General features: G+C 31.4%; 1 protein-coding gene across 1 annotated transcript; it reads right to left on the bottom strand.

Annotated features, from left to right (window-relative positions):
* Window positions 1-7,192: 7,192 nt before the first annotated feature.
* LOC120357797 (52 kDa repressor of the inhibitor of the protein kinase-like) lies at window positions 7,193-12,090 on the bottom strand. Its single transcript, XM_039449332.1, has 5 exons — window positions 11,408-12,090; window positions 11,104-11,304; window positions 10,725-10,883; window positions 10,055-10,259; window positions 7,193-7,841 (listed from the first exon to the last, which is right to left on the bottom strand). Exons 1-5 carry the CDS (start codon window positions 11,503-11,505, stop codon window positions 7,836-7,838), a joined length of 669 nt encoding a protein of 222 aa, XP_039305266.1. The 5' UTR covers window positions 11,506-12,090; the 3' UTR covers window positions 7,193-7,835.
* Window positions 12,091-14,725: the final 2,635 nt, after the last annotated feature.

Below are 14,725 nucleotides of genomic sequence, written 5' to 3' on the forward strand. Positions count from 1 at the left end.
GCCGTTTCACAAAAAATGGCGCCACTAGTATGTTATGGTTGAAATTGTCTGTTGTAAAACGTTATATCGTAAGGTTGGACATCTGGCAACAACATAACCTTAAAATATTAGCGATTTTGTATCAGCATCATATATCTTTTTTTGTGCGAAAATGTCGAGTTTTGAGCCGAATAAGCGTTATTTGCGGGAGCTTTTGATTTACTTCTTTAATTTGAAGAAATCTGCAGCAGAGGCGCATCGATTGCTTGTAGAAGCATATGGTGAGGCTGCCTTAAGTGAAAAAAGTTGCCGTGAATGGTTTCACAAGTTTAAGAACGGTGAATTTGACGTCGAAGACAAAGAACGTAACGGAAGGCCGAAAGTGTACGAAGACGCGGAATTGGAAACATTATTAGATGAAGATTCGTGCCAAACGCAAGAAGCACTTGCACTTACATTAAGAGTGACTCAACCAGCAATTTCACATCGCTTAAAATCATTGGGAATGATTCAAAAACAAGGAAACTGGGTTCCATATGAACTGAAGCCGAGAAACGTTGAACGCCGATTTTTCACATGTGAAATGCTGCTTGCCAGGCATAAACGAAAGGGTTTTTTGCATCGTATAGTCACTGGTGATGAAAAATGGATCCACTACGATAACCCAAAGAAGAAGAAATCATGGGGAGCACCTGGCCATGCTTCAACATCGACAGCCAAGCCGAACATTCATGGAAAAAAGCTCATGTTGTGTATTTGGTGGAATCAGCTTAATGTCGTATATTATGAGTTGCTCAAACCGAATGAAACCATTACTGGGGGTCTCTACCGAACACAATTGATGAGATTGAGCCGAGTACTCAAGGAAAAACGTGCCCACTACTACTCCAGACATGACAAAGTTATTCTTCTGCATGATAATGCTCGTCCACATGTCACGGCGCCGGTCAAAACCTATCTGGAAACACTCAATTGGGAAGTTTTACCCCACCCGCCGTATTCACCAGACATTGCTCCTTCTGATTACTACCTGTTTCAATCGAGGGCGCATGGCCTGTCTGAGCAACACTTCACATCATATGAAGATACAAAAAATTGGGTCGATTTGTGGATAGCTTCAAAAGATGAAGCATTCTTCCGACGCGGTATCCGTATGCTGCCAGAAAGATGGGAAAAGTAGTGGCTAGCGATGGACAATACTTTGAATAAAACATTAGGTACCGTTCTTTCACAATAAATGGCCAATTTTTGATAAAAAACGACGGAAACTTATTTATACTCCTAATATTATAGTAAATGACAGTGATGTTATTATCTGGAATTTTAGTAAATTTTATATTATTTATATTACAAATTAAATTTAAATTTTATTATTAATTTGAATATTAAAATAAAAAAAAATTGGGTAAGAATAAAAAAATATTGCTAATTTATTTACCATTTAAGAAAACGCTATTAAAATATCAAATAATGTTTGTAAATAATATCTGTACACTGAAAAATTTAAAAACAATGTAAGGATTCATGAGCCAAGCCAGATTGTCATACGCTCTTATATTCATAAATGAACATTAACGCTCATGATCCGCAATTATGCGAATCGGCGAATATTTTGACCGCCGTCATCGCCACCATGTCATTTTCACTATGAGTGCCTTACCTCACGAGCTGCAATAACGAAAGTATATAGGAAGTAACGACAAAATCTATGTCATATAAGCATATAAGCATGATTCGAAAGCTTACTGTCGCGTATATTGGAACGGCACTCGCAGTACTGCCAGTACTGACATCGGAACGCACCCATAGTAAGGTAATAGAGATATCATGATTACCTTCTGATAATCTCACAGGGACATCACAATTTACCTGTGACCTTGTGAGTTTGTTGTGATATCATTATGATGTTTTTTGCTATAAAGGGTTTTTTTATTTTAACGATCTCTTTCTTGAAATTGCATTTAGAAGTGCATAATATATTTTTTGTATAATGTTATACTTAATTTTTAATTGTTTTAAGCTATTATTCGTCATATTATATAATTTACAAAACCATTATATAAATATCTATAAAATAATGTATGAATCCACACAATACATGGACGTCCTCGGACGTCCGATACATGTCCACGAAAGTCCTTGTAATGTCCCAGTATCTCGTTCCAAGGACGTCCGAAGAACATCCTGGTTTATCGAAGCTGCAGTATGACGTCTATAGGACGTCCGCAGAACATATCCCATACAGCACAGAAAATTCCAGCAACATTGCAGCAACGTATAATATATTAATTTAACTCATCCATAATTATTCATCCGCATTTAGCAAACTAAGGTCGGGCGACGTTACTAAATTTTCCGCTGAATCTCTACATTCTCTAAAAGTACAACCATCCATATATCGATTGTAAGTCGACTCATTCAAGTTAGGCTTTTAAAGTTGACTGCAAATCGATTTTGCATAGACGTCTGTAGGCATTCTTTAAATGTTGACTCTAAGACGTCTAGAAAAAGGCATGCGGTCCCGTGGTGCTGTGTGCATTATAGTATTGTTAAGAAACATAAATATTTATATCAACAGATAAAATTAATCCATATATGAAGAAACCTCGATCTACAGCCCAATGAACAAACAATATTTTTTAATTGTTTTTTTAATAAAAATTTTTTTCTACTTAATTTAATTATTGTATTATATTGATATATATTTTCTAATTGCATTTTATTTAAACAAATAACAAAAAAGTTATTCCAGATGCTATTCTGCATTTGCAAAATTAGTAAAAAAATTATAATTTTATATTTATTTATATAAATATTGTGCTTTAATTATACATATTTCATTTTTTTGATAACGTATATTAACCTGACCTACCAGTTATATACATATATCAGCATAAAGTGTTCACAGGTCATCATGAGGAATCAGTTCGCAGTGATCACGGAGGTTAAGCAACGTTCACCGGAGTCGCGACTTGGATGGGTAACCGCTTGGAAATTTCCGAAAAAATATTACTGAGATTTTTTTTGCGAATAATGTATTTTAAAATGTTACACAAATATTGTTTTGTTTATTGGAATTATGTGATGTAATAATATTTATGTGAATATTTTGGAAAAATGGGATGTTTCAATGCAATATTTCAAAAAGCGGACATTTTAATGTTGTTGCAATCTTCCAGCAATGTTGCAGCAAGGTTTCGCAATCAAAATGCAATATTACAATGTTTCAATGAAATCATTCTGCAATGTTCCTGCAATCTCTCTGTGCTGTATGGGATTTTGGATGATTCGTAATATCCAACATATTATGTATATTAAACATGTTCCCGACATACATATTAAATATGCGTTCAAAAATTGCAAGCGTTGTTTTTTATATTAAATAAAACATTTTGAAGATGTTCTAAGGACGTCCATTAAATGTGCTGAAGATATCAGTGGTTCCGCTATATACATATACAAGGTGTTCAAAAAGTCCCGGACCGGTGAAATATCTCGAAAACTAAGCATTTTAGAAAAAAATGTTTCAGATAAAAGTTGTAGGGTTTCAAAAGATCTATTTACTGATCTTATCAATTTGACCTTGGATGGCGTCGCCAAGGTCAGATCAAAATCACATTAACTTTTTTAAATGGAACTGCCTACTTTTTATTGGATATTCTTGTAGCTTATCTCAAGACCTTTCCAAAACATTATAAACAAATGTATTTTTGTTAAGTATTTTTTGAGTTGTGAGGCTTGAAAGCTGTAATGTACTGTAACTTTCAAGCTTCACAACTCGAAAAATACTTAACAAAAATACATTTGTTTATAATGTTTTGGAAAGGTCTTAAGATAAGCTACAAGAATATGCAATAAAAAGTAGGCAGTTCCATTTAAAAAAGTTAATGTGATTTTGATCTGACTTTGGCGACGCCATCCAAGGTCAAATTGATAAGATCAGTAAATAGATCTTTTGAAACCCTACAACTTTTATCTGAAACATTTTTTTCTAAAATGCTTAGTTTTCGAGATATTTCACCGGTCCGGGACTTTTTAAACACCCTGTATGTCAACAAAGTTGAGTATTTTTATTATTATCATCATTATTATTATTATTATAACACAAGGATTTTATAAATTATAAAATTATAAAGATAATTTTTGGTGTTAAAAAATATTTAACACAAAAGATACAATTTAATCATATATAAATATGAACTATAAATTTTGATAATACGATAAGCTTTAATATAAAGTACGAGAGATATTCGGAAATTAAGGTTACAAGCATGAAGGAAGATTAAGGAGAGAGAACTGGAAAGATTGGTAGTCCAGTGGTACTATTGTTTTCTTCGGAAAGGGGATTGAAACGGATATCCAGAGGTCAAGATAGGAAGAGGAATTCACTAATCGCAAGTAGTGTGATAAATAAGTATACATTGAGTAACGTCCCCACTCGCTATAACATTACTTGAATTGTGAGACTACGTGTAGTAACTTGCCGAAGTTTCTGCTGGATTCTGTAAAGCCTAGAAAAATATCAATCTTAGGTAAGAACTTCGGATCAGTTATTTTTTATGGATATAAGAAACGGTATTTATTTTTTCGCCCGATTTGTACGCTGCAAATAGTACACGTGAGTTGCAATCGCGCCGGCATAATTTTCTATATCAAATGACCGTGAAATTTGCTCATAAAGATTCGGTGCCTAATAAACTCGTAAACGTAATACATATGTGAGTCTTATTTTTCATTATTTTCAGCCGCGCCAATCTATAATACTATTGCTACTTAGGGTGTATTCTAAAAGTTCTATTGAAAATAGACTTTTTAATCATAAAGTTGGTAACACTGTAACTAACTACGCTGTGTTCCGTAATGTAAGTTGAATTTGTGATTATCGTTGGCTTGCAAAGATGAGCAGAAAGGTTAGTTTAATTTCTTGTATTTTAATTATTTATAAAATAATTGTAATTATGTATTATTGATTAAAATATTATTTACTAACAATAATTTTGATTTTAAAATAGGAATTAAAGAGCACAAGAACTTCCAAAGACTGAAAATTAACTGCAAAGTTTGTAGGATAAATTTTTTGATATTGCCAATATTGATATTATTTATTAAAAATCTTATTTGATTTTGTATGAAATAAGTATGAAATTATATTATAATAATATTTAATAAAAGTCTAACATTTATAAGCATGCCAGCTAAGCTACTGTAGCCTCTCCAACTACTTAAATAGAATAAATTTTATCATATGCACTATTAGTGCACACAAACGGGTATAATCTAATTTACTTATAATTAATTGTTTAAAATTAATCAGAATGTGTAATTTTTAGCTTCACGGAATTTTTGGAAATCCATTTTTTGCTTAATTCCTATTCCAAAATAAAAATTATTGTCAGTAAATATTATTTTAATAATACATGATTAGAATTATTTTAATAAATACTACGTTATTAAAATTATTTTATAAATAATTAAATTACAAGAAATTAAACTAACTTCTCCGATGGTCTCTGCAAGCTAATGAAATCACAAACTCAACTTTTATTACGGAACACAGCGTAGTTAGTTACAGTGTCACCAATTTTATTATTAAAAGAGATATTTTTGATAGAACTTTCGGAATACACCATTATAACGACAACAGCACGGCGACGTCATAAATTATATTTTATCCCGCTTTAATACAACCTGGCTTTTGGATTTATCTGATCATTTAAAGGAAAAGTGTATGTACTTTTTAAATACAACTAAATTATATTAATTATTTAACAAAAGTGTTAAAGGACAAAAATCTAACAAAATTCACTAAAATCGTCAAAAACCGACTTTAGAGGTTATAACTTTTATATAACTGTATTATACATTTAGATCGAGTTATGCAAAGTTAAATAGCATATATATAGCATTTTATTTAATGTGGTGTTCTAAATGTGCTGGTAAAATATGCAGGCTATCCTTGAGATTTTCATATCAAAATTATTCTTCGAAATCAAATTAATTGTCACATTTCTATGTTCAAAAATATTAGAGATATTATTTTATCATTATTGTTTAACAAGGATAAAATAATATGCCTAATGTTTCTGATCGCAGGAAAATTCTAAACCACGAAAAATTAAAGATTATATAATTTTGTAACAAAATACTGTATCTTTGTTTAAACAAAATCAAATTTTTAATGTATTTTTGTGGTAACATGTATATTATTCCTGTTTCTTTAATTCATTATGCTATGTTGCCATATTTGTATAAATAATATTCGATGTAATAAATATTTCATAACTTTGAATTTAGAATCTATAAAACAACACTTTGAAAAATATAATTGTTAATGGACGATCGTCTATTCTAATTAGACGATTCCGACAATTGGCGATAAACCTTGGTTAAAACCTATTACAGTCAAAAACGCTATATAAATACCAGCCTATATTTTTTTGCATTTAAATTACTGATTCATAAACTTTTAATGTATAATGTAATGCCGGGTCTACAATGAGTCGGTAGTCTGTAGTCGGTAATCTTATCGTAGTCTTAAGCCACGATCAGTGAGTCGGAAGAGAGTCGGAAGGGTAATCGGTGAGTCTGATCGGTGAATCGGTGAAGTTGGCCAACAGCCAAGTCACAGTATACAGTAGCGCAACTCTCTGTCGGCACTTTTGATGTTGGTGAAGCCAAAATCACAGCGCGCAGACGCAAGCTCGGTCACTTTATACAGTATCGCCATCTGCACTTCTCTCTCACTTACTCTTTTACTTTGTATTTATGCTCTCTTTCTAATTCATAGCAACATTAGAGAAATTGGTTTATCAGATTATAAATAAGTATAAAATTATATTATAATATATATTTGATGTATGTAAAGAGCAAATTCTTAAATAAGTGATATAGATTGAGCTTTAGAAAATAAATATGCAGATGAAAGATATTTAATAATTTTAGTTATGACAAATTAAGATAAACTTTAAGAGCAGCTAAACTTTGTATTGAAAATAAAAAGTATACCCTTTTGTAAATAAAAAAATATATTTTTTTTTTATAAGTACATAGTTATATTTTATAAAATACATTCATATCTTTAGTATTTTGTATTTAAAGATACATTTGTTGCATATATATATATATCTGTGTGTGTGTGTGTGTGTGACTGAATAATTATTATTTAAAATTAATAATTTAAATAATAATTATTATTTTAATAATAATTTTTTATTAATTATTAATTTTTATTTCGTTAACTATGGCAAATATTAAAAAATGGTAAAGGACTTTTGTGCTCATTTTTACTTGATCTATCAATCCACGAAACCACGGGCGATCGTTACCTGACACCCTATGTGTATGACTAAAAGTTTCTTTCATTAGATCGTACTTCAGCTACTCGGTCCACCTCTGTACGATCCAGAAAAAAAGAAAATAAAGTTAAAAAAGTTGTTGAGCACAAAATGTAAAATTATTATATAATAATACATACAAAATCGATAAAATGCAATGAAACATACTTATACATTGGAAATTTACATATCGTTTAAAAAAATACTTGAGTTTTTTAAATGAAATGTGTATTTGAAGATACGCATTTTGTTTCAAAAAATTCTATTATTACAATTATAAGTATAAATTGAACGTATAAAACCCAAATTAATAATATCGACGCATAATATAACTAATTCGCTAATATCTAACTTACAGTCATACTTACTTTCTTCTTACCTTTTCTCTGTCTTTCCAGAGCGTACTTCAGTTATTTACGCTGAGTACAATCCAGAAAGAAAGAAAAGAAGAAAGAAGACAATATAGAACTGGAATACGACCGTTCAGCTTTTTACATTTTATTTGGTTTCCCCATAGTCCCATCAATGCTACGAAAAAAAAATTGTTTAATACATCTTATCAAAATATTCTTATTCTTATCTTACCGTTATATTTTACATTAAGCATTTCTTATTTCTAACTTACCTTTACATGTGATATTAAAAATATTATTATATTTCTTATCTCTACACGTGTACAAATTACAAAATATCTTATAAAAGCAATATGCATGCAAGAAACACAGAAATTAAAGATGTAAGATATTCCACATTTTTCTATTGTTTTGACCAACCCCTTTACATGCTTTATTATGTTGTATTAGTGCGTGATAAATGCGCATGCGAAAAAATAATTTATTGAGAAAGTCTGTGGGAAAGACAGGACATGGTGTTTGAAACGTGATATCTTTTACTAAAGAAAGTAAATAAGAACCAATATTTTTTTTATAACAATTACTTTCGAAATTTTTAACAAATATTTCATCTAATTTATGTATGTATAAACAAAATTCATTACTTGGAATATTCAAAGCTCCAAAAAGTTTTCCATTTTCAGATTCGTAATCGCGAAATGAACAATATAAAGTAGTGTTATCCAAAATATGAGTAGTTTCATTTATATAATCTGTACACGTTTCACACGAATGTATTGCTAAACATCTTTTGATTAAATAGCCGCAAACGTATTTTAATGCATTTTGTTCTGGCAGGTCCATAGAACGATACTCGTGTGTAGGAACATCTAAAATTTTATAGGTAGGTGATGATGTATTAAAGTCGGAATCTGTAGATTGAAAGTTTGATGTTTCCATAAGATTTAATAATTCATCGGAATCTGGAGCACAATTTTTTGTATCACAATGCTGTAATAATTTAATACTATATAATTTTTTAAAAGCGCGTGAAAACTGTATAGGAGTCGGATTAACAGAATTACCGCCTTGTTGTCGAATAGATCCAAAAAAATTTTCGAGGCAATCTTGATTGATTCTACGAGTTTGTAGATGTGGAAAATTAAAAGTCTTTAATTTTTCCCATAATTGGATAATACTATTAATAGTGACCTGCCAGCATTCAAAACATTTAATTTTTACAATTTTGCCCTTATTATTAGTAGCTGTAATATCTTTTAAAAAATTTAACGTTTCTTGCAAAAATTCCAATTGTTTTGTACTTCCGGTAAAAATTTTTCCATATTCTTTTGGACTGTCCATAAAAGATGAATTTAAAATATCAAATAATTTATCGAAACGATCAATAAATTCTACTGTCCCAATTGCTTCAGATGGTAGGTAACCTACAGATATTAACGTGCACATACCTGCAGCTACATGATTACTTAATACTTGTACGGCATATTTAACTTTCATTTTCGAAAAATTATTAGGTTCAATATGAATCGGAGATAATTTAGGAGCTGCTTTAAGCCATTGTTTTGTATCTTTTAAATAAAATTGTACAATATAAGACCATGACGCAAATTTACCGTTACTTGATTTCAAAATATATTTTAACAAATTGTTACGCGTAGCTTTGATTAAATGGGGAGTGTCAAAAATATATAATATATTTTGGTCATCAACAACAAATACTGAATTTTGATTTGATATTTCCAATTGACGAGACAATTGCAAAAAATTGGAACCCATGTCCGTAATTAACGCATGCACAGTAGTACCACATTCTTTTAATTTTCGTATTGCATCAAAAATAATAGTTTTTAATGTATCGCTTGTACAATTAGTCGCTGCAAAACAATAACAAAGTGGAACTTTCCAATTGCCTGCAATACTGCGTGCCATAAGAACAAACGCACTTTTTGCAGCTATTGGTGATTTCTTATCACCAACATCCTGAAATCCTATTACTTCATCTCGTGAAACATTGTAAAACAAATGAGATTTTAAACTCATTTCATCCGCGGTCAAAATGCAATGTCTCTCTATAAGCGGTAATGAATTTAATTTAATTTTTAAAGCTTCAAAGATTTTTATATTAATACCAGGCTCAACATTCCAATTATAAGTGAAAGATTGTAAAGTGCGTACAGAAGGTAATGAAAATGATTTTTTTAATTCTCTATAATTTCGCGGACTTAAAAAGTACATTGATAAAGCAAATTTTTTAAATTCATAATTATATCGGATGCCACGTTTGCCTTTTGTTTGCGCGTCTATTTGTACTGACAATAACATATTAAATTTTTCCGATAATAACTTATTTCCTAATGTTCTTAAAGTTTTAAATTCTTTCCTCTGTACCTCATCTTTTTCGTTTCTTCGTGATCCTTTAGTGATGATTTTTTGTTTCTTCTCAAGACGTCGCAGTTTTTGTTGGAGAACCTTATTCTTTAATTTTAATTTCTCTATCCTTGTACGTAATTGTTCCTTTGTAGGGCTATTCTTTCTTTTCGATGTCATCGTTGCTTTCGACATCATTATTTTGCAAAATGTATTAGACGTGCTTCTAAATAAATACACAATTCAGCGTATTAAAAAATAAGAAGAGAAAAAATTACAATAAAAAACAAAAGTATTTATTTCAGTCATAAAGTCACGAATAATAGGTATATGAAAGCATAATAAATAATAATAATAAAAAAGAAATTAAGAAATAATCATATAAGAAAATAAAAAGTATATATAAGTTTTTTGGTGGCCTACCATACTGGTACATCTGTATACATATACTGTATATACTATATTACTCTTTTAACAACAAACATATGTTATATTATATTACAATACAAAAGTAATTCTAAGTAATATGCACTTGTTATCTATTTTTCTGTTAACAATTTCATAATAATTTCATGATAATTTGACATTTACTATACTAATTGTACAATCTGATTTTTATTATTCCTTTCATATTTACGTACAATATTTATAAACAGAAAAAATATATATAGTAATAGGTATACAAACTTACGGTTTCACAATTTCAAAGTCCATTTCCTTTTCTATATTGTTGTCAGTTTTATTTCCTTCTTCTTCTTCTTCTGTTGTAAAGCTTGTTTGCTCTTGTATGCTTTCTCCTTCATTCATGCATACTGCGTCCTTTTCTGCTTCTGCATCTGTTTCTACATCACTGCAAGAAGATTTCAAATTGCGTGATTTAGTATATTAGTACAACAATACATCGTATTAAAAAAATATTTTTAAATAACATTTTTAAAGATGCCTTACATTCTGATTTCGGACATATATGCTAACTGAGTATGTACATGTTTGCATAATATATTATAACATTAAAGCAATGAAAAGCTGTATTAGTAATTGAGTAATCTAAAGTATAATTATATAATTACATTATTTTAGTTGATGACTCCTGCAAATCTTTTCCAAATCTTGTGGGTATGGCATCTGGCTGAAGAAGAATTCTCTTTTTATTAACTTTAAAACATTTCTTCTCAAAATGTAGACGACATAGTCGACAATTTCTAAAAGAATATTCTGGACCTTTTTCTTCTAAATCCAGTCTTCCACTTAAATGCACCCATTGCAACCATCTGTTACAACATGCAATTTATTAAATATAACAATTTATGTAAAAAATATAACGTAATTAGAAAATATTTCTATAAAATAATAAAATAATAAAATTATGAAAACCTGTCATATTCTTTTGGAAATTTAAATACATGTCTTCCTTTCTTCAGATTTCCAGGACAACCTCTTATAGAACACTTTTTTACACTTTTTTCACTCATTTTCTCTCTAATTTCTGTGTTTTCTTCTTGTATCTGAAACAGAGCTAAGATCAAAGTGCAAGAGTTTTCTGAAAGAGAATTGAAAATCTGTACAATATTATATGTTGTACAGATTCACAATTCTCTTTAAGGTTAAATGTTATTTCCTTTCTTCCTTTTATTTCACTGCACTTTATTTTACTTCACTTCACTTTACTTCACTTTACTTCACTTTTGCTTATTCTATTTCTCTTTAAATATCTAAAATATTATTTCGCAAAACATCAACGATAGGCAAGCAGCTAATACCCGCCAATTTCTAAACGAGAAAGACGGAAAACAGAAGAGTAAGTGAGAGAGAAGTTCAGATGGCGATACCGTGTAAAGTGACCGAGCTTGCGTCTGCGCACTGTGATTTTGGCTTCACATATCAAAGAGAGTTGCGCTACTGTATACTGTGGCCAAGTTCTAAGACTTACGACTTAAGACTGACCAATCAAACGTTTATGTTTGAAAGTAATGGCAACGCGCAAACTTATACAAGTCACAGCATGTGAGTTAACTTCCATCCTGACGATCCTTACAATTGTGAGATTAACGCAATTAATAAAATGAATCTTGACGATTTGGAAATAATAAAAATTGAACCAATAGTCACCGGTATAAACAGTCAAAACGTACACTTTCCACAGCTTGCTTTCTTCCTATTGGTTGAGCCGAGCGACTCGCTTTACGACTAAGGACTCATTGTAGATGCGAAAAATTAAAAAGTAACCGACTTCGGTTAAGATTTAAGACTTAAGACTTCAGACTTACGACTACTTCAGACTACCGACTCATTGTAGACCCGGCTTAATAATACAAATGATCAAATTCACTATAAATAAAACATATAATGAATTTTTAATATTAAGGTTCAAGTGTAATAATAAAGATAATTAATTTTTTGTTTTAGATTACGTGATAAATACTGATAAGTATACCTTGCATGACATTCAAAAAGTCATACGGGAATGGTTACGACATGCGGAAAATCGTGTCAATTACTTAAAAAAAAAAGTAATTAGCCATGATCCATGATCACGACAGTAGTATATGGTTAGCCATAGGGCGTCAAAACAAATGACGTCACTGGCGCCAGTCTTATCAGTGAAGTGGTGGGGGTAGGGTGACGCGCTAGCAGTAAAAGGGCCAAGTGAAGGGGAGGGTCTGACGAAATTTGGAGCGGGGCGTGGAGAACCTGACGATATCAGGACCGGGGGGAGGGGCGGGGAAGACCTGACGATATCAGGAGCGTTTTTATTGGGAAGTAAAGGGGATGGCTCCGGGAGGAATTAGAGTGTGCTTATTGGTTTCCCCCACGGCTGCCCCAGGAGCGGATTGGTTGAAAAACAGATATTTTGGGAAAAATTTAGCAGCAAAGTGGGGAAAAAGAAGCCTGAGAAGTCGAAAGGTCTTATCTGGAAATTACGATAGAAAGGACGGAAATGTCTTTTACGATATACATATGCTTTCAAAGGTATGGTACGTTTAGAAAAAGATAATTATCAAAAGGAAGCACTTTACGATTTTAGCGTTACTACGTACAGGAGATAGAGTCTTGGCATTAGGTAGGTCGAGTGAAAAAATAATTCGGTTTTAAAAGTTACAAAAGATTATTTATTGAAACATTCAACTTTTTTTTCATACATCTACGAGTATATTCTTACATTTTTAAGTTACATGATTGAATGGGATAGCATACAGATGGTTTCATTACGCATTTTCTTTTATTATAAAGAAAAAATTTGTGAAAACTATTATTATGGTTACATTAATCTTACAAACTATTTATTATTATTCTTACATTAATCATACGAAGATTTATACTTTTTAAAAAATGCATGATTAAATATGACGCTGCAAAAGAGTGCGTTTATATCATGAAATTGTACAAATTATGATCTGTGATTTGACAGAATTATATGGACGATTTCGTCGAAGCGCAGTAAAGTTATTTCTAAAAATATTATATTAAAGTACATATCAAGAAAAGTTAAATCCTTAATTTGAGTACGTACATCGCGTTCGATTTCACTATAGTTTCCTTTTAACGTTAGTTTTATAATATCGCGATCTACGTAACTTTTCGGAAGTTTCAATTCTATTTCTTTGATTAAATAGTGAGCGCACTCGTTGACGATATTGCTTAAAGTTGTTAAATGTTCTAAATAAGCATCCACGCACTTCATTACGTTCTCCAGGCCCAGGAAGGTAGTTTTCTGCATCACGATTGCTACGGCATAGAGTTTCCGTTTCTTCATCGGTAGTGCTGAATCTTCGCCCTCCTCGTTGGTATTTTCCGCAGAATCTGATTTTTCTTTCTCCTTGTACGTCAACAATAGCGACTTTGACCCGTAGGATGAGGTAAAGATGACTGAGATATTTTTTATTACTACAGGTTTCGGTTTGAATTTGTTATTCGCGTTCAAGTAGTCGCTCATAACTCCCATGTTTTCTTGAAATTGCAGCCACGATTCCGCATCAAAATATACTCCGTCAGCGTTGCTCCCGCTTAATTTCACTACAGGCTCAAAGATTCCCTTTTTAGTAGTTTGCAGTCCCACGAGTATCCTTTTCGTATGTGAATTGTTGAGTCCATACGTTGTTGTCAGTAACATGGGAAAGCGTTCGCTTCTCCTCTCGTCGTTATGCATCTCGCTGATATCGGGAATCCCTGTTCGCTTTGCAGAGTTATTACTAGCTTGCTGGTTAGCCATCTTCTTCTTTTTACTTTGTTCTATCGAACGGCGAAACTGATGAAAAGTAACAGGACTAACAGTAATAAAAACACAAGGTTACTCTCTAACGAAGTTAACACTTCGAACAAGGAGACTTGAATGATTTTCAGTACGGGGTATCGTTGACCACGTCGATTCTGTTTGCGACGTTGCAACAATATAGACACGAGTCTGCGCGCGCAGCTAAGAAATTAAAAACATTTTTAAATTTTTCTAAATTTTCTAACAGAAATAATCTTACAGCGATATGATTTAAAATATCACGAGGATATGTCTAATACGACAAAGACGTGAGCGTGCGCACTTACGATAAGTTGTTCGGACATGTGATAACTTGCACTTACTGACTTTTTCCATATAAATGACTTCCTTCACTTCCGTTATCAAAAATATCATCCTTTGCGGTGAGCGTGATTTTTTCTAGATAGGGAGTCAAAGATTAAACTTTTATCGAGCCTTTC

This window comes from Solenopsis invicta, chromosome 5 (assembly GCF_016802725.1).
Source record: "Solenopsis invicta isolate M01_SB chromosome 5, UNIL_Sinv_3.0, whole genome shotgun sequence".
In the NCBI taxonomy this organism is placed as follows: Eukaryota; Metazoa; Arthropoda; class Insecta; order Hymenoptera; family Formicidae; genus Solenopsis; species Solenopsis invicta.

Bases quoted from the DNA above. Each gene is read 5' to 3' on its own strand.
- LOC120357797 (XM_039449332.1), bottom strand. From the start codon at position 11,505: ATGAGTGAAAAAAGTGTAAAAAAGTGTTCTATAAGAGGTTGTCCTGGA. The intron at 11,305-11,407 runs GTTTTCATAATT...ATGTTGTAACAG, and splicing joins TTTCCAAAAGAATATGACAG to ATGGTTGCAATGGGTGCATT. The intron at 10,260-10,724 runs GTAAGTTTGTAT...GTATTTATTTAG, and splicing joins GACTTTGAAATTGTGAAACC to AAGCACGTCTAATACATTTT.